The 24955-nt window shown below is 49.4% G+C and overlaps 1 protein-coding gene across 5 annotated transcripts in view; it reads left to right on the top strand.

Moving 5' to 3' along the window:
- N4BP2 (NEDD4 binding protein 2) overlaps nucleotides 1–24955 on the top strand; it is a 1381310-nt gene that overhangs the window by 74965 nt on the left and 1281390 nt on the right. For all 5 annotated transcript variants that reach the window (XM_086963958.1, XM_086963954.1, XM_086963956.1 and 2 more), the window contains one exon: nucleotides 13666–13968. In XM_086963958.1, the coding sequence (XP_086820084.1) occupies nucleotides 13728–13968 (241 nt within the window). In that variant the 5' untranslated portion in view covers nucleotides 13666–13727. The remainder of the gene's footprint in view (nucleotides 1–13665; nucleotides 13969–24955) is intronic.

Raw genomic sequence — 24955 nt, 5'->3', positions numbered from 1 at the left:
TTACAATGTCACCTCACATGTCAATGAATGGTTGTGTAAACTGCGTTTGTGCTCGGAGGGTGGGAGGAGGGCTCCTATCGCAAGGAGGGAGGGAGAAAGCCAGAAATATAGAGGCAGCGATGGAAAGGAAAGATAAGGCGGCCGTAATATAAATGCCGTCCAAAACATGAAGTATGGCGTCCGCTTCACAGACGCCGTGCTATTAGTCGAGCAAAGGGAAAGCAACAAAAATAAAAAAAATAAATGGACATTGGGAAAAGGCAAGCTGAAGGGCGAGGGAGGGAGGAGAAATGCGAGAAACGTGTGAAGCCTTAAAAGCTTCACTTCAAAGGCTTGTTGGCACAGCGCACGCTGGGGGATGACTGTGGGAGGGAGGCTGGTGTCTGTGCACACGCTTTTAATGGCAATGCACATGCGCATTGAGCGAGCTTTCACGGGCACTTCATGGAATCGCCCGATCTAGGTAAGCTCTGTTTAAGCCACTTTATATCGAGCTCCCGCTCTCAATGCCCATGGGCATTGAGATAGGTCGCTCAACCTAAAAAGCACACTGCGGCATTTGGTGCTATCTTAAAAGCAAGTTATAAAACAAAGACGCGAGCACAGTGTGAGGGTGAGGGGGCAAGATTACAAACGCCACGGGAGAGGGGAGCAATTGGAGTGCGGCGGAAGCATCAAAGGGCTGGGAATGCATGGGGGGAAGGGGCGCAACACGGTGACATGGAGCAAGCTGGCGCTGCACGCGTTCAAGCTTGCTGCCAGGGAAAACATGGGTCGCATTTTGAAAAGCCCCTGTACGAAATGTCGAGCAAGCTCGACCTAACACAATAGAAATAAAGTTTGCCGCCTACGTATTTTTTTCTATGTATTTACTATTGTAGCTATTGTGGCACGCTGCGCTTTAGCTGAATATGTGTAAAGTAAAGGGATGCATGCCATGATTTTATAAAAGTACATCAACAGAAAACAAGGCACCTTCCGCCCGCTTTTGTTTTACTATTTATTGACTTTTGAAGCAATGACGGCCTGCTGCACTTTGGCTTTAGATGTTGAAAGCTAAAGGCGGCGAGACGCCATTGCCTCAAATGTCACTAAATAGAAAATAAAAGCTGTGCTTCTGCCATATATATTTTTGTAGCAATCGCAGCAGATAATAGGCAGCATTGATGCGTCATGTTAAAAATTAATTTTGTGCTTCAGTCACATCCGGTTTCTTGCGCAAAACGGATTTGCTGAACATTGTTGTCATGCAAGCTCCCAAGTTAAAGAGGGGAAAGTAGAACTTATTTGGGTATGCCAAAGTGAGTGTTAGGAAATCTCAGGCACACATGCTCCCCAACTTTACTGACCAAGCTACACCTGTTTGGATGTGAAGGCGACAGTAGGGTTCTGAAGTTGAAGAAATGAAAGGGAGGAGGGGAGCCTGAGATTTGGAGCAGGGTCAACTTTGAATGGAGGATTGTCTGGATGTAGAAGGTGTAAGCCTGAAGCCATGGGAGCCGGTTGAGTTCAGGACACGAAAACACCTCTATGTGAAGCTCCTGCTCTGTGAAAAAACTAACAGACAAACTCACACACACCCCTTAAGCAGATGTCAGAGTGCAGTATATAAAAGCCTAGCAACCTGCATTGCTGAGGGTGGAAGAATGGGAACAACATTCACCTCTGCCTAAACAGGCACAACACTTTTTATTCCCATTCAGTCACCCTGCTTCAGCCTGGACACCCGGGGCAAACATCAAAGGAGAGCTACAAGAGAGATGCGCCCCAAATCAATTCGAGTGAATAACGGCACAGTCAGTACTGACAACTGTGGTTACAGCAGCGCTCGGGACAAGATGGACAAGTGGCGCTGGTCGCATCATGCGGAAGATACAGGCCGGGAGGCTCTTGGTCACAAACAGCACTACTGACATTGCTTCAGGGCGAAGTCCATTTAATCAGACCCAAGTCTGCAAATGTAGAAACAAGCAGCACAGAGAGCATTTACATAGTAAATTCCTCTGCTACAGAACTCATTTTATTGCTAGCCTTCGAAAGTTAAAGTTCTGACTGGCAGTACTGGGGCTGAAGTTGTGCAGGTGCCGCAGTCTGCTCAACCCGCGGGTCGTTATTCAAGCCCAAACGCAAATTAAAATGTTTCACAGGAAAGGACTACTTACAAATAATATAGCTGCGTGAGACAATAAACGGACCTTTCCGCGAGACAAGTCTAATGCCGACAGAATCCAGAAAGCTGAAGAGCGAGGTGATCTAGGCATTCTAAAATTAGGTGAACTCATTTTCAACAATAAGCTTCAAAGTATAAAAATGCTCTATAAAGTTTACAACCTTATATTTTCTAGAATGCGGCCGGCTGTTTTGGTTACAAAGAGGCAGACAAGAGGTCACCGCTAAGTTTCCATTCTGGAAACCATAACCTAAATATTTTAATAGGTACCTTCGTGAAACCCGACAGCTCCTCGCAGTACTATCCATTCCAAGGAGCCAATGGAGGTAAAACGAGCATTGGCCGAACGCAGCCGACAGCGGAGCGGCACGTACGTCTTCACAGTGGACACAATATTTCTACATGTCATGGTAGCAAGGGTGGCTCTTTAATTATGCTAGCTATGTGGGCCATTAGATATAAGCTACAGCTCGTGCCAAGGTTTCCTCTGATTGGCCGAGCTACAACCAGCGCACCAAAAGCTGCATTGCTACTAGGAGAGAAATGGGCTTCAATTTACCTAAGTGCTAAACACAGAAGCGTTATTTATTAAGTTCCAGACGAGGCTTCTTTTTTTACTGTTGGGAGAGACGAACTCCAGAAATGGTAGAGACACGCAGTAGTCTTTTTGTTGTGGGAACGCACCCTAACATTTTTACCTCAAAGAAGCAGCTTTTCTACCGTGGAGATGCGCCCCAGAAATGTGCAGACTAAAAATGTGCCTTTCTGTTGTAAGACTTCACAGGGCAATACGTCTTTAAAGAAGGTCGTTCAAGGCCAGTATAGGCACGTAGGGATGGCATAGCATTGTAAGAGGTCACTGACAACAAGCAATGTCCTGAGCAAATGGTGGGGGCCTGAAGCAGTGGGGTGGGAGAGGTGAGGGGGGAGTTATGGGGTGGGAGAGGTGAGGGGGGAGTCACGGGGAGATTAAGGGACAGAAGGCAAGTGGCCGGGAAGTGCAGGTGGGGGACGGGGGAGGGGGTGGGGCGGGTAGCAGAGCCTTTGAAGAGCCAGAGTCAGTGAAGTGAATAATTAGGGGAGGAGAACTGGCAGGCTGATAGGCAGAAGGCTCAGGCAAGCTCGTGCACGAGGCGTGCACTTCCCAAAATCCTCTGGAGAGCCCATGCTTGGCCAGAAGTATGGGTTGGCTGCATTAGGGCACCTTTCCTATTCCTACGGAATAGGAAAGGCGAGCCCTAAAAAGTAGCCGACCATCCCGCACCCCCTCCTACAACAATCTTCCTCACTTCTACCCATCATTTTCAGCCTGGTGCAGGAAATATATACTCTGTAGTATTTTGAGTTGGATGAGCCTTAACCTGGAAGATATAGCCACCTCCTTAGGGGCGACCAGCGCACCCCTCCATTCCTCCTCATCAATCTCCAACCCATCCGCCTCCCACTTCAATTTTAGGTCCAGGAGTAAGTCGGGGAGGTTGTTGATCAATTTTTTATATGTGAGGGAGATTGCGTGTTCCTTCATGTGACCGTCTAACAGCCTATCCTCCAGGTGGGAGTCGTACCATGTGGAATGTTTTGTTGGAGGGAGTGTCTGACCCGCAAATATCTGAATTACTCCATTTGTGCGAGGTCAAACGTGTCCTATAAAGATGCAAAGGATTTGACCCCGCCAGAGCCCCAGAGATCTTTTGACCTGTGAGATACCGATAAGGTCCCAGTTTCGGAACCCCTTGGTGCGACCCAGGTGGCCCAGTCGCTCAGAGGCCCAGAGTGGGGTGGCCATAGTGAGGGTATTAAGCCAGCCCATTTTGCGTTGGACAATGTGCCAGAGCTGTACCGAGTGACGAGTCGGCCCGGTGAGTTCGTCTGGCGGGCCTGGAATAAATTGCTGCTTCAAAGTTCCCACCTGGGAGTAGCCACCTATCCATTCCATACCCAGGATCATTGCCGTCACAGTACGTGCCCTGATTAATAGCCGAGAAGTGTGCAGCCCAGTAATACCTATGAATGTCGGGGAGTGCGATCCCCCCCATCGTACCATCCAAGTGTTAGTTTTTGCAATGCTATCCTGGAAGTGCCGACCATATGAGGTCTCTCTGCGCTGCCTCCACAGCTGCAAAGTACGACGGTGGTACAAGATCGGGATAATTTTGCAGGGCATAGAGGAATCGCGTCAGCGCCATCATTTTAAAAAGTGCCGCCCGGCCTAGCAGGGACACTGTGAGCCTTTGCCAAGTAGCGGAGTCACGTTTAAGCCGCTGAAGGGGCGGAAGGAGGTTCTACTCGTACATGGCAGTCTTGTCCTTGGAAATAAAACCTCCCAGGTATGTGAAGCCTTCAGTGACCACCTTAATGGGGCAATCTCGTGGCAGCACCGGGGGTTACAGTGGAGGACATATAGGAGTGATTTACCCCAGTTGATGCTGTATCCGGAGTTCCTACCGAAGTTAGTGAAGATGTCAAGCGCTACAATTAGGGACCTCCGGAGTCGTTAGAGGTAAAGCAGGATGTCCTTGGCGTACAGTGAGATCCTGTTCTCCCAGCAGTCCGCCCACTGAAGCCCCTTCAGGGACACGTCCTGTCTAATCCAGGCAGCCAGTGGCTCCAGGGATAGGGCAAATAGAAGGGGCGAGAGCGGGCATCCCTGGCGCGTTCCCCTCTCAAGGGTGAAAGCCTGAGAGACTTTGTTGTTAACGACCACCTGGGCCAGGGGCTCCGAGTAAAGGAGCTTCACCCATGAAATAAAACTTGGGCCAAATCCCATTTTGCGAAGGACCGCCGTCATATATGGCCATTCGAGAGTATCGAAAGCCATAGTGGCGTCAAGCGAGATCACTACCACGTCTTCACGGATCGTATGGCATCTCCCCATCACGCCATTAAGTCGACGGAGATTGAGTGCTGTGCTCCAGTAGGGCATAAAGCCCGATTGGTCCGGATGGACCAGTGTGGTGAGGACTGGCTGGAGCCTATTGGCCAAGACTTTTGCCGTTATTTTGGGCTCTGCATTTAACAGGGGGATTGGCCTATATGAGGCACATGAGTCTCTGAGTTTCCCTTCCTTCGGGATGGCCACAATTGTGTCCAAACGTTGATCGCGGGGCAGTACCCCTTTGGATTTACTTTCTTCGAACATACGCTTGAGGTAGGGGCTGAGGCCATCCGGCTTGAGCTTGTAGAGCTCAATCGGAAGACCGTTGGGCCCAAGCGCCTTACCGGGCCGGAGATCCCAATAGCCCGCTCCAGCTCTGTAGTGTTTGAGCGGCTCCTTCAGGGTTTCTCGCTCTACGTCTGATAGGGCCGGCATCCGAATGTCAGCCAGTAGTGCAACTGAGTCTTCCTCCGGGCGATCAGATCCTTCTATACACTGTTTGGAAATGACGAGCAAATTCAGCGGCTATCTCAAGGGGTTCAGTGAACCTGGTGCCCACGGCCGTCTGGAGCTCACGGCCGTCTGGAGCTCAGCCACCACTTTATTTGCTTGTTGCTTTTTGTCGAGCCAAGCAATAAGCTTACCCGCCTCATCGCCCTAGTCGTAAATCCTGCCCTCCCTTGTTCTTGCAATTGTCTTTGCCGCCCCTGTCGCAAGGGCCTGGTACTCTGCGGTCTTGAGGAGCAGCCGATGGTGCGTCCCAGGCTCTCCATACGCGAGCGCCGCCTCCTCTAGCGCATTGAGGTCCGTCTCAACAGTTGCCATCTGCACCTCTCTTTCTTTACGCCGGCCGGCAATTGCCGAGAGGGCCTCTCCTCTGAGGGTGGTTTTAAAGGCTTCTCACAGCACCACGGCAGAGTCCACCGATCCGTTGTTGTTTTCGAAATAGCGTTCCATCGTGAGGGTGAGCACCTTACGGAGGTCTTCATTACCAAGATACCACGCATTGATAGACGCGATGCATCCTTCCCGTCTTTTCCCGACGGTCAATCAATCAATCAGTGGTTTGTAAAAACACAACTACTCAACCCGTAAGGGTCTCAAGGCGCTAGGGGTAGGGGGGGGGGGGGGGTGCAGGTTCCATTCCATCAAGGAGGGGTTCTGTCGAAGAGCCAGGTTTTGAGGTTTGTTGCGAAGATGGGGAGCGATGTTGTCTGTCTGAGGTGGAGCGGAAGGGCGTTCCATGCTTTGGCCGCGAGGAAGGAGAAGGAGCGGCCTCCCGATCTGGTCTGGTGCGGGGGACTTCGGCGTAGGAGAGCTGGGCTGATCGTAGGGTCCTTTGGGGTGCGTGGAATTTAAGCCGGCTGTTCAGGTATGCTGGTCGGGTGCCGTGGAGGGCCTTGTGTGCGTGGGTGAGCATCTTAAAGGTGATTCTCGCCTCGACGGGGAGCCAGTGGAGTGTGCGCAGGTGCTGGGAGATGTGGCAGTGTTTTGGCAGGTTGAGGACCAGTCTTGCGGCGGCGTTCTGGATGTTCTGTAGCTTGTGGCTGAGGTTTTTGTTTATTCCGGCGTAGAGTGCGTTGCCGTAGTCGAGTCTGCTGGTGACCAGGGCATGAGTGACTGTCTTTCGGTGTTCGAGGGGGATCCATTTGATGGTCTTACGAAGGAGGCGGAGGGTGTGGAAGCAGGAAGATGAGACAGAGTTGATCTGGCGGTCCATTTTGAGCTCGGAGTCCAGGATGATTCCCAGGTTGCGTGCGTGGTCTGTGGGGGTTGGCGGGTTTCCGAGGGCGGTGGGCCACCAGGTGTCGCTCCAGGCGTCGGGGTTTGGGCCCATGATGAGTACTTCTGTTTTGTTGGTGTTTAGTTGTAGGCAGCTGTTTTTCATCCATTTGGCGACGGCTTCCATGCCTTCTCGAAAGTTGCGTCTGGCGGTGTTGGGCTCGTTGGATAGGGAGAGGATGAGCTGGGTGTTGTCTGCGTATGACACGATGTTGAGTCCGTAGGTTCTGACGATGGGGGCAAGTGGAGCCATGTAGACGTTGAAGAGCGTCAGGCTGAGGGAGGAGCCCTGGGGGACTCCGCAGGTGGTAGGTGTGGGGTCTGAGAGGAAAGGGGGGAGTCTGACCCGTTGCGTCCTGCCGGAGAGGAAGGAGCAGATCCAGTCGAGGGCCTTGTCCTGGATTCCTGTGTCGTAAAGTCTGCGTATTAGGGTGCGGTGGGAGATTGTGTCGAACGCTGCTGATAGGTCTAGGAGGATGAGGGCTACTGTTTCTCCTTTGTCCAGTAGGGTGCGGATGTCGTCTGTTGCGGCGAGGAGGGCGGTTTCCGTACTGTGGTTTTTTCTGAAGCCGGATTGGGAGGAGTCGAGGATGTTGTGTTCTTCAATGAATGTGGCGAATTGGCTGTCGATGGCTTTCTCGATGACTTTCGCTGGGACAGTGAGGTGGGCTAAGACCGAAGAATGGTCCGAGATATCCCTCGCCAGATGTGTGACATGTCGTACTTCAGTATCTCGGTGTAGGGGGGGTAAGGATGTAGTCCAATCGGGAGAAGGAGCGATGTGGGCCCTAGAAGAAGGTATGTTTGTCTGTCTGGTGTGCAAGACGCCAGACATCGGTGAGACCAAATGTCTCAAGGAAGTCCCCCAGCCATCTACGCCCTTGGGGTATGTCTCTGGGAGGGTACCTATCTAGGGTCCCGGAAACTGCCCCGTAAAAATCCCCCTCCCCTCCCCCCCCCAGCAGCTGCCCATCTGGGAGGGAAAGGAGAAGTTTGCCCAGGTCGGTGTAAGCCTGAGTTTGGAGACCCGGCGGGATGTAGGTAGATACTAGAGTCAGCCTGCGCCCCTCCCACCTCCCCGAAACCGCTGCAAAGCGACTCTGTGGATCCGTTTCAGTGTGATCTAGGAGGAAGGGGAAGGAGCGCCGGAGAAGGATTCCCACTCCCCGGGAACCCGAGGTGAAGCCCGAGTGGACTGTCAAAGAGTGCCCCCACCGATTTAGGGCGTGGCAAGTGTTCCCTAGCAGGTGCGTCTCCTGCAGCAGTACGGCGTCGGGGAGGTGGCGCTTGACGAATTGCAATACCATGGTTCGTTTGAGCTTATCCCCCAGCCCATTGAAGTTCCAGCTCAGTATCTTGAGGCTCTTGTCCCATCTCTTAGCCATCACCACATCTCACTGCGGACACGGCCCTGTGAACTCCAGCGCGCCTCATGACCCCACTCGAACCCCTATAGTGCGACAAGAAAAACAGTCCCCCCAACTCCAAATCTTCCCCCGACCCCCCCCCCCCCATCCCCAACCACAGTGTGCATGGAAATAAGCAAACATGTCCGGAATATCCAGTCCAAACATCCCCCCCTTCCCCTACCCCTCTCCCGTCCTCCCCCCTCCATTCCCACCCCCCGCAACTCCCCAGCCCCGAACAACCAAACCTCAATGGTCCTTCCTAGTCCAACGGGACTCCCCCCACCCCCCCAAGCAACAATCCTCCCCCCACCCTGCTCCCTGCTCCGTAGGTTTCGAACTACCCACTACCCCAATTAGCAGAGCGCCTTTCGCCCGACCCCAACCCGGGAGTGAGGAAAACCGCCCCCTCCTGAAGAAACTCCTTGAGGGGAAACGTGCGCCGGCCCCAACTCCAGCTGTCCCGCCGGCACTACCCCCGTGCTAGCATAGTCCCCTCAGCTCTGGAGCTCTCATGGCATAGCAAAACAGTTATGGAGACGCTGGGCAGATGTAAGCCCCGCCCCCAAATAGTCACAAGTTTGTATTCCCCACAAGTGCTGTATACATTACAGTTCAGCAGGATCTAGTCTCGTGGTCGTGGTCGTCAACGTGTAGCAGTGTCACGGAGGGTATCCCACCGGGCGCTAGCCGATCTCGAGCGCCACGAACGCTGGCTCTGCGCATCCACTCCCGATCTGTCTGCCGCGGACCCGGGCGATGCTGCCCGGGTTTCCCTCTATGAACCACGTTCTTGCTGTGGTTGTTCGGCTGGAGCTGCACTGTCAAGCCAGTTTCGAACCTCCGCTGGCGTGGTGAAGAACAGAGATTTTCCCCCTGCGATGACCTTCAGCTTGGCTGTAAAGAACATCATGTATTTTATACCTCTTTCTCGGAGCGCCGCCTTTACGCCCACAAAGGATCGTCGTTCCTGCTGGATTTGCAGCGTGAAGTCAGGAAAAAAACGTATTGTACCTTATTGTAGCCCCTTCATGATGTAGGTCACCCTTTTGCCTTGCCGCCTGGAGGATGGCCGTGCGATCCCTATAGTTCAAGATTTTAGCGATGATGATCCTGGGCGGCGCTCCTGGCTTAGGTTTAGGGACCCGCGCGCGGTGAGCACGCTCAATCGTAAAGATGGTAGATAACCGCTTCGGCTTAAGGTGGTTGAGTATCAGGTCCTCTAGGAACAGTTCCACGCTGGGCCCTTCCGTCCCTTCCGGCACACCTACTACACGAATGTTACTTCTCCGGGCCCCCCCTTCCTGATCCTCGAGCTTGAGGTCCATCTGGCGGTGCTGGTGCACAAGGTCGTTCATCCGACTTTCAAGCTTTTTCGAAGAGGCGTGCAACGCTGTGATTTCTGTTTTGTTGGCTTTTGATCTCTCAGTGGTCTTACCCAGATCCCTATGAGTAGGTTCATTTCAATGGAGATCTTGTCCATTTTTGTCTCTAGGTTCGTGCCTAGCGTCTGGATCGCAGCCATTATGGAAGTAAGGGAGGGCTCCTTCTGGCCGGTCTGGTCCGCAGCTTCTCCATCTGCCTGTCCCTGCCCCAGTGGCACTGCGTATTTGTCCAACTTGTTGGTCTGGGTGTTGGCACCTCCTTTAGGCCTCCTGGTGAAAGGGTCGCCCCTCCTGTGGCTCACCACCTGACCCGCTGGGATCTTTCGGTCAAGTAGACTCCGTGCTCAGGTCCACCAACGTGTCTGCCATCTCTCTGAAGGATAAGGCCCCCCCTTCTACAGGGAAGCTCCCCACGCACCGTACTCACTCTCTGCCTATGGAGAAGAAAACTCCACCCGTGGACCCCACCTCGCCAGCCGCCACCGTCAAAGTCCTTGGAGCCCCGCAGGGCCTGGCACACACAGGGCCCGAAGCTGCAGTGTAAACGTTCAGTTCGCCTCTGCTCTTGGAAGCGCGTGAGGTACTCTCCGTGGGCCCGCAAACACTCTGCCAACTCGGGACAACTTGCAGCGGTCTTCACTGGGACTCCCACTTCTCCCGGGATCTGGGTTTCCGCCCCAGTACAGTCCAGCACCATGCACGAGCCCTCGCACCTCACCTCCGATGCATATGGCGGGCTCGGGCTCTCTCTTCCGGGGTTCAACTAGGCAGGAGCCCGGCCCCCCCGGGGCACTGCAGCGGAGCCCTCTCACCCCAGTCTCCGGCTCTATTTCGGTCTTCGCCGCTGTTGCAGGGCATACTACATTCCTCCTCCCAGGCTCCAAGCACCATATCAGCCCCCGGGGCGTTTGCAAGTTCCGTTAGGCCCCACTGGCCGTGCAACCCTACATCCATCTCCCGCGCTGGCCTCAGAGGCGCTGCGTCAAAATGACGCTCCCTCGGTCGCGTTCTTCACTCCCCCAGACCTCCAATCCCCCCGGGGGAACATGCCCGCCTCTTCGCCCAGCAGGACAGCAGGGCCCGTCGGATGGTCTTCTGGGCCACAGCCCGGGTGTTAAATGGGCAGCAGGCCTCCCAGCCGGAAGGCCTCCTCAAGCGTCTTTCAAGTAGGCTAGGCCAAGAGCCGGGGTCTCAGGTACATTGACGCTCTGCCTCGGAGCTCCAAGCGGACCTCCCCCTCCGGCCGCGGAAGTGCCGAGGGCCACGACTCAGTCCCCAGGCGGCGTCAAGCCCCGAGATTTGCTCCAGTCGAGAGTGCTCTCCTGCAGGGTTCCAGGGCACTGGTGGAAAAGCGCCCTGTGCGGTTTTTGGAAGGATATCTGTGGGGACAGTGTCAGTCCTGGCGGAGCTCGCGTCCTAGGCGGCCATCTTCATAGGCGCCTGGCCACGCCCCCCATGAGTGGGAGTTTTGATGGTTAGGACCAAGGTTCCACAAGGTTTAGATGGGCACTCCAGCCCCACCACCAGCGGCACTGGGGCGACCGGGTGCTGAGTGCAGGGGCCCAATTTTAGCTAATGAGGCTAAGGGGGCCTTTGGTTAAGGACTGCTTGCGAGCAGGCCAGTCGTGTGTGCCAACAACCAGCCAGGAGCTGCACCACCAGCTGCACTGGGGGGGCCCGGTGCAAAACAGGAACCCTGTGCGTTTCAATGGAGACCTCCGGTTCTGCAAAGTTGCTGCAGGCTCTGCAGGGAGACTTCCTGCAGGTGACCACTGGCTGGAAAGGTAAGTTGGGTTCTTGAGGAATGCCTGGACACTGTCGGTTGGGCCACCTAAAGCCATGGGGCGTCTGGTGTAGGGGTATCTTCTGGCATCTGGTTTTATTACCAGCTCTGGTCGCGGTCGGGGGGACCCTTCAGGTTGAAGCTGCAGGCGTCATCTCGAAGCTTGAGGGAGATCAGGGATCGCCAGGTCAGGATTGCTGGGGAGACCTTCTTGTGGTGTTGGGCCACTCGAACTCGGGCTGTGGGCATCGGGTGCAGAGTGGTGCAGAATCGCTGAGTCTCCTCAATCTGGATTCTGGGGTTGAGTCTTTGCTTGAGGAAATTCGGTGCTCAAGGTTGACAGCCTGTTAGATGATTGCAGGGCAGGTCCTCCGGGCTCTGGGGGTTGCTGGCTTCTGGACTTGCTGGGGTTCTTCCTGTAGATAGGTCATAGACGGGACAGGCCGGTAGGGTTGGAGCCAAAGCAGTTGGTGTCCTCTTCTTCCGGGGTCCGCACGGCTCTTCTGTCCTTCTTCTTTCTTCCTCTAATCTGAGGAGGCAAGGTTCAGGGTTGCCCCTAAATACTCAATTTACGGGCGCTAAAGGGGTGTGCAGGTCGGGACCAATGGATCCCTTCCTTGGGGTGGGTACCCTCCCTATTATGCCCCCCTCCAGTGGGAGGAAGAAAGATCCTCTCCTTAATTGGCTGAGTCTCCCCATCTTCAAGATGGATCAGACTGAATTGTGTACTTCACCTCGCCTCCCCCTCCTGAGAGGTGCGTTTGGTAAAGGTGGGCACACCTTTCTTGCTAGCTTGGTTTTCCCACCAATTCTCCCGCCCAAGTGGGGACCAGTACCGGTTGGAGCCAGTATCTGGGGACAGCCTAATTCAGGGACAGCTTCCAAAGGTGGCAGACCTTTGCAGCTTCCCCTTTCGTGGAGCCAACCCATCCTGTGGGAGGAGGCAGGGCACCTCTGCCAACGATGGGCTTTGTTTCTGGACCCAGAGGACAGAGGCTCTCTACCCTGAGGTCCAGAAACCTGTCTGGTAGTGGAAAATGGCAGGCATCATTTAGGAACCACACCGGGGGTGGTCGATTTTCTGGGGCATCTCTAAGATCCCCTCTCAGTGCATTTTACATTAAATCGAACACTGGCACCAGTGTGGGATTAATGTGCTGAGACATTTGCTGAAAAACTAACCAGTTTTTAGTAAAGCCATTATGGAGCTGTGGAGTTGGTAATGACCAACTCCCAGATCATATACTTTTTATGACTTTACTACACTTACAATGTCTAAGAATGGGCTTAGACACTGTAGGGGCACAAGGCTCATGCCACTCTGTCCTCACTTTAGGGCTAGTGCACCCTGCTAGAGGAGTGACTTACTGGGTTGCAGGCACGGCACACAGGGATGTGTGCCATTTTGACTCTTCACTATTCCCTGCACCAAAATACTCAGTCTGCAACAGCAGTGTGTGTGTGTGTGTTAAGGTAAAGAGCATGTAAGGGTGGCAAAATAGGTACTGAAGCCCTTAGAGTGCCTCCCTGGTCACAGTGCCCTTGGTACCCTTGGTACCTTTTACAAGGGGCTTACCTGTGGCCAGAGATGTGCCTATTGTGGGTACAAAGGTACAGTGTTCGTAAAGAACACAGGCCCTGGGAACCTAATTGACAGGAACCCAGGGCACATCAAGTCAGTTGCATCAGATGCCAGGCAAAAAGTGGGGGTTAACCATGCAAAATGGGGCACTTTTCTATATATAGACTGGTGTTTCAAGTAATGGGAGTATTCATAAGGTGCAATTGAGGTAGAAAAATATGTGTTAGGTGTTTAACCTGGGAGTGAAACGATATATCAGTGTTGAAGATGGCACCCACATTCCTCATAAAGTTAGCAGGGATGAGCGGATTATCCTAAAAATGAGGAATGAGCAATAAGCATCTCAGGTTTTCAAAGCCATTGAGTAGGATCTCCTATGTTGTGCTATTTATGCAGAGCCTGTTGTCTGGAGTAAATTGTGAACTTTCTGGGGACAATTGAAGCATAAAGTGCATGCTTCCATGAAATAAAGTGTGCCTGTACGTATAAGAAATGTAGTCTATGGCTAAACATGTTTTCTAATATATAAAACATACATTAAATATTAAAGGGTTAAGATTGCATTTGATAAATAATGTATTTCTTGCAGTGGTATAGTTTGCACAAAATTGAACACATCCAAGTTGTTTCTTGATTCATGGCACAAACCTATTAATAAAAAATATCTTTTGTTTTCTTTTAGATGGTCAGCACCATGGAACCAGCATGAAACCTCAATGACAGCACTGTTTTATATAATGTGACATGCCGAGGAAATGTAAACCAGCCTCTTTTAGTCCAACTTTAAAGCCCTTGAGCTCCCAAAACCTTGCAACTTTCAGTGGCTGTCAGGGGAAGTGTTTTCTCTTCCCCACTGATTCATTAGTCATGTTTCAAGACACAAGCGGTACCAGGGAAGAGGATCTTCTTAGTAGCATGTTAGAGATGTTTTCTGACCTGGACCCTGGAGTTGTCTATATGGTTCTGTCGGAGTCAGATTTTAAAGGTAAATATTACTACGTGTATGTGTGTATTATGTCCTAATAGCAAGGCAAGAAAGTAACTAAAGAGACATATATTGGGCGACCACTACAAACTGATTCCTTTAGGCTTTTTCTTACTGACCAGTAGGAGGCATGGAGATTATTACTAGTGTATTTTAATTTTTTTCTCAAGAGTAGGACCTGACTAACAAACATTCAGTAGAAAGTCCAAACTTTATGAATCAGAGACATATGCCTATTATTTGATATATTTCTGACTTTCTGAGTATTCATAAAAGTCCCAACCTATTTAAGCTAAGTACTTAATAGATGTACATATCTATTTCTCATCCTTAGCACATACACTTTAGGTTTGCCCGCCAAGTGGACAATCCCCAAAATTCAGTGCAGAATATGTGTCTTTCCTCAGCAAATACTGTTCCCTCTCCATGAGGAAAATACTTTTGTGTGGGAACAGATGACTTCCCGCACACCTCTGTGAAACGTTTGGGGTGTTTCCTTTCCTTTAAACTCTGAGGGGAAAAAACCCAACTTTGCCTTTTGCAAAAATGTTTCAAGGATAGAAACATGTCATGTAAAAAGGACTATGAGATAGGAGGAGAGACTATTCCAAATGCTTTGAACACCTACAGTCATACACACTTTCACACCCTTGAACCTAAACCCAGTAATATGGTACACCAATCTTTTATAGCTGATTTTCTGCAGTACTAAGTTCAGGCATGCATAAATATCTACAGATCCTGATTCTCTGAATCTGTATCCCCGCAGGTGATGTTTTACATTTCTATAAACTTCTTATTGATTTCACAGTGCAACCAAGCAGGCAACATAGTCTTCATGCAGCTGTACAGAACCACATAGCTGTGAATCGGGCAGTCCATTGTGTAGCATTTGTGAATCAGTCTGGGGCATTTATAAGTAGAGATTGGTAAATCTGCAAGATACCGAGGTGTGGCTTGGCATATACGCAAGATAGTGGCTCATCCTTCAGCTCCTGTGAGCCCTCCACACCGCGCTGAGCTCAAAACGACATGATTGACTAGCTATGAGTGGAACCAGCACTCCTGCCCCCAAAGAACACATGAGGCAAGCAAGCGCATCCATCTGAGAATGGGTCTTACTCAACTCGCTGACTGTGCAACCCTGGAGACAAAATGGTGGCGCCACGCCGAACTGGAGTGAATGAATGCGCTTATCTGGGACCTGCTGGCAGAGTTGGGAAGCACTGTTTAGTCACAAAGGTGGGGTGGACGGCTTGGGGGGGTGGCCATTGGCCCAAACTAATAATGTGCACTGTACTATAGACATGCCGCGCGGTCTTTTTTTAACCCAGTGACCAATCTTGAGGATTATAGTAACGCCGACAACTCCTTGTGAAGCATCACATCATCCATCGGACCAGAACTCAGTGCTGGTTCCGGTGTTCATGGGGAGTGCTAGTCCCGTGACCAAGTGATTCTCTTCTGGTCCCATCTGGTTTTTCTTCAGCCACCCCCCCCCCACCCTATCTACTGTCATAGTTTACCCCCTCTCACGACATGTTGACCTACATGAGCATAGCTTTATGAAGGACTGTTGACTGGCATGGGGAGCATTTGATAGGCTAGTGTAAACTAATACCCGCAGCTCCTAGGCTACTGGAAGCTGCACCCCCACCCCATGGCCTGTCTTGTCCCAATTTCATCACGTTGACGACATCCTACGAACATAGTAATTCCTGCTTAGTGGCTCTGACTCCATAACCTCTGTTTAGTAATCCAACAGTACAACCTTATAGTAACGTCTGTGATTACAAGCTCTATCTTGGCCCAACCTGTTGGAGGGGTTAGACCTGCAACTGACAGAAGTGCACTGACAAAATGGTTGACTCAAGGAACCACACGGAGAAATAGGGGAAAGAAGGGAAAGGCAATCTCGAGATCTGAGCAAGAGCCCCTATTTCCAGACTCCCTAATTAGAAAAGCAGAGCAACTCTACTATGATCAAAGCTATCTTGAAAAAATCGGAATGACGTACATTATATTACCCAAAATACCAAAACAAATACTGATCTATTACGGATCGTGGTCTCGGGGATCAGGAAGGACCTTAAAGACCTCAGTCTCAGGATATGAAAGGCGGAGGGCAGGATTGGGCTGGCGGAGGGCGCATCGCTGTGCAACACAAACATCTAACTAAAACCGACTGCTATAACCTTGCTAAAAATGAAATTGCAGACTTGAATGGTCATAAAAGAAGGAGCAACCTGAGAATTTTCAGATTAGTTTAAGGGACTGAGACTTTGGACCCTTCAGTGATTGCGTTTCTGAAAAACTGGCTCCCGCCAGTCCTCGAATAATTTTTAATGGACCCTAAAATTTGGAGCGTGCACACAGGATTCTCACCCATAAACCAAAGACTACTGCTCCTCCCTGTATGCTCGGTTTCAAACCACTCCAACATCAACCTACTCAACCCATTCTCTCACACATGAGGAAAATCAAGTCCTTCCAGTAGTAAGGCTTCAGAATTGCTAGTTCCCAAGACTTTGCTATGGATACTGTCAACAGGAGGAAAGGTTTCTTGGCACTTAAGAAGACTGGTGCACAGGGCGATCCAACACTCCTTTGTCAGTCCATCCAAGTTCATGATCAATTTTAAAGGTCAAACCCATATATTTTTGTATCCACCAGAGTTGGAAACTTTCCTGAATAACACCTTTGAATCCTGCATGGATGATGGCTAGGATAAGCCTGCTTGATCTTGATAGCAGTCTTTTTTCACCGCTTCCTTCTGCCTGGAGCTGGAGTATTAGGCAGATTGTTCTGTCTGAAAGTTATCTCTCATGTATTAGGTTAATCTAAGGCCTGAACTTACAATACACTTGTCACTCATGTACACTAAAAGTCCTGCATGATTGCAGGGATTAGTTACTATAGCAAACTCTAACTACGAAGATAGTGTTCAGGTCTCTTGTTCCAGTGAGACTGTCTACAAGCTTGATCTAGTACAGACATATTGAGTTGGAGTACTCAAGCTTATTTATAATTCCATTGATGCCATTCCAGAATTCGATGTGTTGTGGTTAGCCAGCCATTCCTCATGGTTCATAGAGATGACAATAAGATAGCCAGGCTGCTAATATTAAAGAAGTACACACTCCATAATACATCCTAAACCCTTAATCCCGAACCTAAATCTGAGTTGTCATCAGATAACTTGAGACTTGTTCTGCTCCTGAGTGCAACCTACTGCCTCACACCGCTGGCACTGTCATGTCTCAAGGATGATTTGAAGCTCAATTTGGTTTAGAATATTCCTCACAGCCCACGTAACTTAAAGTTCGAGGCATATGGGCTGCAGATGGTACATTATGAATAGATCGCCATCTGGTGTTGGGCTCGGATGATTGCACTTTGTTTTTCTCTTGGAGAGTCTTTTGTATCTTGGTGACTCCTCCCTTAGTTGGTAGTGCGCATGGGCATCGGCTCCATCCTTAGATTGTTTTTTTCCGCCATCGGGTTCGGATGAAGATCGAGACGCTCCAGATCAACTTCTGAAGAAAGTGATTTTTCGGCGCGTATTCCCTTTCCAATTCGACGGTATTGTTAGCGAACGCGTTCTTTTCCATTCCGACGCGTTACAAATTCAAAATAGAAGAGAAAAACTTGGATCTACGTCGAGGAACAAGAGACCTTTCTCGGCGCAGTCAAGCCCGGAGTCCATGGAAAGGACTCCATTCAAAAAATGTCCATCGTGTGGTGCTAAGTTCCCACACAAGGACCTACACGAGGTGTGCAACCTCTGTCTATCGCCTGAACACGAATCCAGGGACTGCGAAGCCTGCGCAGCATTCTCCTCCAAGCTAACGATCAGAAATCGTCGAGCTCGAAGGCACGAGGCTTCCAGAATGCAGGCGGAGGCGATCCCGGAGCTGTTCGGAGACGAACAAATCGAGGAAGAAGAGGACCAGTCGGGGTCGGAAGGGGACCAGTCGGAGGTTGAAGAACTCTTCGAGCAACAAACCGTGAGTGACGACGTCCCCTTACCGAAAAACCGACCCCGTGCGGTAACGACCCCGCCCTCGGGCCCGGTCAAATCGCTGAAAAAAGTTTCCGACGCCCCGCCTTCGGGCCCGGCAACGAAACCGAAACTGAAACCGAAACACTCGGAATCCCACCACATCGGATCCGAGAAAAGGGCGTCATCGACTTCGACACCGAGGCGGCATATAAAGGAGAGCTCGGTATCGAAACATTCCATGTCGAAAAAGAAATATGATGTATCGCCCAAAAGACACTCGATACCCAAAAAGTCGGAATCGAGCAGACATTCGGTGTCGAAGCCAGAAAGATCTGAGGATCGAAAACAAAAACAGCTCTCGGAACCAGGACCCTCGGTACCGATTCAAGAGCAACAAACAGATCCCAAGCAAAAGATCTTGTTTATTGACCCACAAACTGGGAAAGTGGTCACGAAGAAGAGAAAGAGTGAACAGTCAGAAGATAAACCTCTTCCTCCAAAAAAGAGAACAATGGGGACGAACATAACTCCTCCTGCTTCTCCTCGTCCTAAAGACACACCCTCTTCTCCTATTCCTCACAATAGGCCACATATTCCTACACCCTCCACACCAAGACCAGCTACACCTCAGTCAGATGTAGACAGTGATATAGGGGAGGGAGAACCTCAAGGGGATGACGAATCTATCCAGGATGAGGAAGATCCATGGGAAAATTACGATGTAGGGTCAGATGAGGACAACGACCCAGAGCTATACCCCTCAAAGCCTTCACCACCTGATGATAACACAGGTTTTGTGCAGCTCATTAATAGGGCAGCAAAATATCACAAACTAGATATGCACACAGAACCTCAGATAGAGGATTTCTTGTTAGAGACTCTACCTAGTGCACAGAGAACATCAGGTACTCTTCCTATGCTAAAGGGTCTTCTCACTCACACAGAAGAAATATTCGAAAACCCAGTGAGAGCCAGGGTGTTAAACCCAAGAATCGATAAAAAATATAAAGCGGCTCCAAAGGACCCAATATTTATTAGAGGGCATGTACCTCTAGACTCGCTGGTGGTCTCAACCGCTCGTAAGAGAGCAAACTCATTATCTACAGGAGAGGCTCCTCCACCAGATAAAGAGTCGAAGTTAATAGATGCATCAGGCAAGAGAGTAGCATCACAGGCAGCAAATAGCTGGCGTATAGCTAATACACAAGCTCTACTCGCACGTTACGACAGGGCACATTACGATGAGTTAGAAAAACTTCTCACACATCTTCCAAAAGAACATCAAAAGAAGGCAGACCAATTAATTCAGGAAGGTAAAATAATAACTAATACTTCCATTAAATGCGCATTAGACGCAGCAGACACTGCAGCAAGGTCTATTAACACTAGTGTCATGCTAAGAAGGCACGCATGGCTCAGAATCTCAGGATTCAAACAAGAAGTTCAAACAGCCCTACTGAACAGACCATTTGATCAGAAGACATTGTTCGGTTCAAGTACGGACGAGACATTAGAAAAGATGAAAAAGGATACAGAAACGGCTAAGTCAATGGGAGCATTGCAACAGCCAACGCACAGAGGTTCCTTTCGTAGATCCACCTATAGAGGGGGCTCAAAAAACACAGGAACAAATCAGCAATCCACATCTTTCACACCAACATCACCCAGAGGTAATTCAAGAGGTAATTACAGAGGTAACAACAATAAGGGTAGAGGCCGCGGAAATAATAACAACCGCAACGCCTCAACACCAAAACAGTGACTTCATAGATCTCCCCCCAGACCACATAACACCGGTCGGGGGACGTCTATCACAGTTCCTACCTGTCTGGGAAGACATCACGTCAGACAAGTGGGTGAGACAAATTATCCAACATGGTTATTGCCTAGAACTCACAGCTACCCCGCCAAACATCCCCCCCAAACAGCGCCCAATGAGTCAGGATCATTTGACATTGTTAAGAGAAGAAGTGCTAGCACTTCTACAAAAGCATGCAATAGAGAAGGTCCCAAAGGATCAACAAGGAACAGGAGTATACTCTCTATACTTCCTGATCCCCAAAAAAGACGGGTCCCTACGACCAATATTAGACCTCAGGCCTCTCAATGCTTACATAAATTCGGAGCACTTCCACATGGTCACGCTCCAACAAGTACTCCCTTTACTGAAGGAAGGGGACTTTCTTTCTACACTGGATCTAAAAGACTCTTACTTTCATATCCCAATTCACAAAGCCCACAGAAAATACCTAAGGTTTGTGTTAGAAGGACAACACTACCAGTTCAAGGTCCTTCCGTTCGGTGTCACAACAGCACCGAGAGTTTTCACAAAATGCCTAGCTGTGGTGGCAGCACACCTAAGAAGACAACAAATACATGTCTTCCCATACTTGGACGATTGGCTAATAAGGGCCAAATCCAAGGAAGAATGTCTTCACAACACACAGAAGACAATTCAACTGCTGCACCACCTAGGGTTTACGGTGAACTACAAAAAATCACACCTGCAACCAAACCAGATCCAGCAATACCTGGGGGCTACAGTAGACACAGAAAAGGCAATAGCATACCCCAACCCAATCAGAGTACAGACAATGGTCGGGTTAATACAAAAATTTCAACCACAACACTCACTACCAGCACGAGTGTTTATGCAACTATTAGGCATGATGTCCTCTTGCATACTGCTAATACCACATGCCAGACTACAAATGCGCCCACTACAAGAGTGTCTAGCGACACAGTGGAATCAGGCTCAAGGTCAGATTACAGATCTGGTGTTGGTAAACGACCGGACGTATCGCTCTCTGAAGTGGTGGAACACAGAAAACATTTCCAAAGGACGGTCGTTCCTAGAGCCAGTTCCACAAGTAATAATAACAGCGGACGCATCGCTCTCCGGATGGGGAGCGCATATGGACAAATACACAGTACAGGGGAAGTGGAGTGCGCAGCAAAAGAAGCTGCACATCAACTACCTAGAACTGTTAGCAATATTTCTAGCACTAAAAGCTTTCCAAATGCAAATAACAAACAAGGCAGTCCTGATCAGAACAGACAACATGACTGCAATGTATTATATTCAAAAACAGGGGGGGACACACTCTCTCCAACTGTCCAAACTAGCACAGGACATATGGAGATGGGCCATTCCTCAAAAAATCTACCTGTTAGCGGAACACCTACCAGGAATTCAAAATCAAATAGCAGACATCCTAAGCAGACAGTCAGAACAGGTTCACGAATGGGAACTGCACGACCAAATACTACAGCCATTCTTCCAAAAATGGGGGCAACCAGAGATAGATCTGTTTGCAAATCATCAAAACGCAAAATGCAAACAATTCGCATCCAGGTACCCACACCAAAGGTCCCAGGGCAATGCACTGTGGATAAATTGGTCCAACAAATTTGCTTACGCGTTCCCTCCTCTACCACTAATTCCACTACTGGTGAGGAAACTGCAGCAGCACTCAATGACAATGATACTAGTGGCACCCACGTGGGCAAGACAGCCGTGGTTCACCACGCTGCTACAACTCTCACAAGTACCACATCAAAAGCTAAGATTATTACCCATGCATCTTACACAGAACCATGGAGAAATAATGCACCCAGATCCCAAACAACTGAACCTAGCGATCTGGCTCCTGAGGTCATAGAGTTTGGGTATTTAGATTTACCACCAGAATGCATGGAAATCATTAAACAGGCAAGACGTCCTACCACCAGAGCATGCTATGCAGCAAAATGGAAGAGGTTTGCTATACACTGTAACAGTAAGCACATCAACCCTCTGGACGCATCCACTAAACAAATCATCTGCTACTTATTACACTTACAACAATGTAATCTAGCATATACATCTATTAGGGTTCATCTAGCAGCCATAGCGGCGTACCTACAAAACAGACAACACCTGTCATTGTTTAAAGTACCAGCAATTAAAGCTTTCATGGAAGGACTCAAAAGAGTCATTCCACCAAGAAGACCACCTTCCCCAGTCTGGAATCTCAACATAGTGCTTACCAGACTAATGGGGCCACCCTTTGAACCTATGCATAGGTGTGAAATACAATTCCTCACATGGAAGGTGGCCTTCCTCATAGCTATCACGTCACTTAGAAGAGTAAGTGAACTGCAGGCTTTTACGATTCAGGAACCATTTATGCAGCTACACCAAAATAAAGTGGTTCTTAGAACAAACCCAAAATTCTTACCAAAGGTTATTTCAGCATTCCACATCAATCAGTCAGTGGAATTACCGGTTTTCTTTCCAAAACCACAAACAGTAGCGGAAAGAGCCCTACATACACTGGATGTTAGGAGGGCCATATTGTACTATATAGAGAGAACACAAACTTTCAGAAAGACAAAACAGCTATTTGTTGCGTTTTCTCCCACACATAAAGGCAATCCCATCTCCAAAGCGGGCATTGCCAGGTGGATTGTAAAATGCATTCAAATATGCTACTTAAAAGCAAAGAGAACATTAACTGTTCCTCCTAGAGCTCACTCTACACGTAAACTAGGAGCATCTATGGCATTTCTGGGAAACATTCCACTAGATGACATATGCAAAGCGGCTACCTGGGTTACACCGCACACTTTCACAAAACACTATTGTGTAGATGTGCACACAACACAACAAGCTAGAGTGGGACAAGCAGTATTAAAAACATTGTTTCAGACAGTTGCAACAGACACGGGCGACCACCGCTAGGGAGAGAACTGCTGTATAGTCTATTCATAATGTACCATCTGCAGCCCATATGCCTCGAACGGAATATGCTACTTACCAGTATGCATCTGTTCTTGGCATAGAGGGCTGCAGAGTGGTACATGCCCTCCCAGCCTCCCCGGAAACCTGTGTCTGTTCCAACACTATCTTATTTAGATACACTTACATGGGCACTCTTATCTGTATTCTACTATACTACTCCATCTAACCCTACTATGGCAAAACAATCTAAGGATGGAGCCGATGCCCATGCGCACTACCAACTAAGGGAGGAGTCACCAAGATACAAAAGACTCTCCAAGAGAAAAACAAAGTGCAATCATCCGAGCCCAACACCAGATGGCGATCTATTCATAATGTACCACTCTGCAGCCCTCTATGCCAAGAACAGATGCATACTGGTAAGTAGCATATTCCTTCTTATGCAGTATGAAGACCATGGGGAAAAGTGAACGGAATTAGTTCTAATCCGTTAGTTGGTTACATGTTCTTGCAAATATACCTGTTGACACATTCATTTGCTGTATGTCATCTCATTGTAATTTCATAAATGTTATTTTTAATGTAAGGAGGGTGTGGCTAGTGAGCCTGTTTAAAATGGTACGGTTGGTTGATGATATATTTGTTTGGGTACACTGTGCTACATTTATGCGTCTTGCTTGGCTGGCCCAGTGCCCCTGATCAGTAGGTACCACCCTCGACTACTAGGTAGCCCACCCTTGACTATGGAATTTGGCTGGTGCTGCACAAATTAGCGGTGTATCCCAATGTAACTGATATGACTCGGGCCGGTCCCGAGCGACGATGCATTGACCCTTACCTACGATACCGGATAATTCACGTCAAAATACATGTTAGTGCCATTTTCCGGACTTGATGGATATCACTGTGACAGCTGTGTAGGGCCCTCTCTATGCGCCAACCAACAGGAAGCAATGATTTACGCAGGATGCCAGTCATCATTCCCTCCCTCCCCGTGGGTGCAAAACTTTCAGCTTTTGCTCACAAGTGGCAACAGATTACTTCAGACCGATGGGTTCCTCACTTATTTAGAAGAGCAAAGCTTTACCAGGAAGCTCTAACCCAGTTATTCACTTGTGCCACCTGAAATAGGTTGCTTAAATCACTCAGTCCGTTACACATATAATAGTGTGAAGGGCTCCCGTTGCACGTGAGCCCACTGCTCAGCTTACCCCTATTCACCTCCTCGAGGCCCTTCTCCCTGATTTTAGTGAGATGGCTTGTGTTTACTTTCTTAAATTGATCCCTCCCCTTGCCCCCATCAATTTCCTCTCTTATTTTTTTCTTCCTCAGAGCCTGGTGTCTCTGTTTTACTCAACCTTCTGGTCAATAGGCAGGTCAATCTACACCTTCCTCCGAACAGTACACCAAGGTTTAAAATAATTGAGTGATGTCTAAGCTGAAAGTAATTTCCCTTTGCACTAAAGGGCTAAATCACCCAGTGAAATGTACACAATTTGCTGATTATTGCCACACGCTGAAAGGCGATATGGTATTTATCCAGTATTGGGGTATCATAGATTCACATGCCTGAATCATTCCCCGTAACTGAGGCGGGAGTCCCTCTATAAAATACAAAAGCAGTGCCTAAGTAAATAACAGAAGTAGGCTAAAAGAAAGCCTAAGGGCCTAAATCGTAGTAGCCTATCTACATCATTATATGAAAAGAACTAAAAAATAGATAGCTCCAACCAATCAGCTACCAGCGCCCTCTAGAACCTTCCCAGCAGAGGCCGTTCTCCTCAGAATTTTACCCCACGTCGTGTGGAAGGGAGTCTCCCTGAGTGCTCTTTTTAGACCCTGCAGGACCTGAGAGAAGAAGAGGGTCCATGTGGATGACCAGCATAAATACTGCATCTACTGCCTTCATCCAAAGCATGTTGCTAAGGGTTGTAGAATTTGCCGTACCTTCCCTACTAAATCTTAGGAATAGGGAGGCTAGGCTACTATTATGGCTAAAATCTTCCTCGGCTGAGGAGGATTACAAGGCCTCAACTTCAAGTAAACGGGCTAGATCGCATGACATCTCTTCCAGTGAGGTAAGAAACCTCACAAGGCTTCCCATGATGTTTCTGACCATTCACAGAGGTCACCTAAACTTTCCTCTAGGTCAACGCTGTCTTCGCCCTCTGAGGAATCTAAGAGACCATCGACCTCTTAAACCGTGGGTAAACTCCAAGTTAAAACTCTTACACTGGTTCCATCATCGACAGTTTCGGTGA

This window comes from Lissotriton vulgaris, chromosome 3_2 (genome assembly GCF_964263255.1).
Source record: "Lissotriton vulgaris chromosome 3_2, aLisVul1.2, whole genome shotgun sequence".
Classification (NCBI taxonomy): Eukaryota; Metazoa; Chordata; class Amphibia; order Caudata; family Salamandridae; genus Lissotriton; species Lissotriton vulgaris.
The sequence above is the reverse complement of the archived record's forward strand: the minus strand, read 5'-3'. Positions and strand labels throughout refer to the sequence as shown.